Source organism: Pholcus phalangioides, unplaced genomic scaffold (genome assembly GCF_987345545.1).
Source record: "Pholcus phalangioides strain wild (caught in Gottingen) unplaced genomic scaffold, Ppha-v1.0 ptg000017l_1, whole genome shotgun sequence".
NCBI lineage: Eukaryota > Metazoa > Arthropoda > Arachnida > Araneae > Pholcidae > Pholcus > Pholcus phalangioides.
Genome location: NW_028301610.1, coordinates 42,688,956 through 42,690,989, shown reverse-complemented (window position 1 = coordinate 42,690,989; position 2,034 = coordinate 42,688,956). Strand labels below are relative to the sequence as shown.

Below are 2,034 nucleotides of genomic sequence, written 5' to 3'. Positions count from 1 at the left end.
CGCGAATACCAGCTGAATTGGGTTTTTGAATGAGAATATAATGGTTCACATTGTCAAAAGCCTTCGAAGTATCTAAAAATATTTCAACAGTAAATTTGCCCTTGCCAATGCCATCTATATATATAAAATTGATTTTCTGTCTGTCTGTCTGTGTGTGTGTATGTTCTCTATAAAAATCTACAATTTTAGATCGATCGTCGCCAAATTTTGCATATATACTGTGGTGTCTCACGCAGACGATGTGTGGTGTCTCACGCAGACGACCCCCCAAGAGTCGGGTCAACGACCTCGAGTGTGTCACGTGATCCCGGGTACTGGAGACGACCGTCTGGAAAACAGCAGAGCAGAGAGTCACTGCACACGAAAGCGTGAGGTTCAAAAATTTCTATGCCTGTCTTTTTCATTAACCCAGATTATCATGTTTGTGTCGTCGTAATAAATGTTTATTCCAAAGCTGTGGCTCTGTGTGGTGACTTCGCAGTGGTGACCAGCGACGTTTAGGAACATTAACCATCAAAAAAAGTCCAATCTTCATTGAAGATTTAATCTCATGCATTTTCGGAAATTTCTTCTTTCCGAGCCTCCATTATGTCTGTGGTTACGACGACTCGATTCTTCCCTCAAACAGGCCCCTGAAGAACAGACCCCTCTCGCCCACGCATCATCGTCTGCTCTTCTTCTCTTCTGGTGTGACCTCCTCCTCTCCCTCGTCTTCTCTTCTTTTTTTTTTTCTCTCTCCCGTTGGAGCTGAGCGATGGCGGAAGAAAATGCTCAAGTTTCGAGGATTGGACTTCGATTACCTCCGTTTTGGAAATCGAATGTCCAACTATGGATTCAACAGTGCAACAGTGCTTTTCAACTCAGTGGAATCACTAACGATGACACGAAGTATGCAGCCTTGGTCTCTTCCTTGGACGGAGAATGCTTGTCTTTCGTCTCGGATCTGATATTAAATCCTCCGGCAATCAACCGCTATCAAGCCTTGTCGGATCGCCTCATAAAGGAGTTCACTGCTACGGAACATCAAAAAGTCAAGGAACTTCTGAACGAGCTACAGCTGGGTGATCAAAAGCCAAGTCAACTGCTGCGAAAGATGAAAGAACTCTCCGGCAACAAAGTCACTGACGAGTTCTTGCGCACCTTGTGGATGCAACGCTTACCGCAAAATATTCAAGCAGTGTTATCGGTTTCCAGTGAGCCATTAGATCAACTTGCTGTCCTAGCCGACAAAGTGGCTGAAGTCACTACCCAAAATTACGTGTGTCGAATCCAGCCATCGTCATCATCGCAAATGCAGTCGAATCCAGCCATCGTCATCATCGCAAATGCAGTCGACTCCAGATCGAACCGATTCGACATCAGCCATCGAAACGCTCACCAAACAAGTGGCAGAGCTAACGGCAACGGTGAATCGACTCTCTAGAGGGAGATATCGTAATAGCTCCCAACAGCGACGAGCTAGGCGTTCAACATCTCGTTCAAGTCGAGCACGGGATATCTGCTTCTATCACAACAAGTTCGGTGAGAAAGCCCGCTACTGCCGTCAGCCATGTAAATTCCAGAAAAAAAACGACGACCTTCCATCATCGCTGGTATGATGGAATCGGGCAGCAAATCCAGCAGGCTCTTCGTGATTGACAGAGTTACGGGTGACCATTTCCTTGTTGACTCTGGCAGTGAAGTTTCTGTTATACCACCTAAAAAAAATTCGTCAGCACTACATCCAAGTTTCCATTTGTTCGCCGCAAACAACAGCAAGATTCTTGCCTATGGTTCCACGGTCAAGAAACTTGATTTAGGTCTCCGGAAACCTTTTTCCTGGACATTTCTCGTAGCTGACGTCACTTCACCAATACTTGGAGCTGATTTTCTCAGCAACTTCGACCTAATCGTTGATGTGCGAAACCGACGACTCATCGATTCGCAAACATCATTACGGGTACTCGGATCGATCAAGCCCACAACACAACCTTCCGTCACTACCATTGGAGATTCTGAATACAGTGCTATATTTCAAGAATTCCCAGATGTCTT

General features: G+C 45.5%; 1 protein-coding gene across 1 annotated transcript; it reads left to right on the top strand.

Annotated features, from left to right (window-relative positions):
- The first annotated feature begins 754 nt into the window (after positions 1 to 754).
- Positions 755 to 1,423, top strand: LOC149073485 (uncharacterized). The gene has a single exon (XM_089247268.1). The coding sequence runs from the start codon at positions 755 to 757 to the stop codon at positions 1,421 to 1,423; it is 669 nt and encodes a 222-aa protein (XP_089103394.1).
- The last annotated feature ends 611 nt before the right edge of the window (positions 1,424 to 2,034 follow it).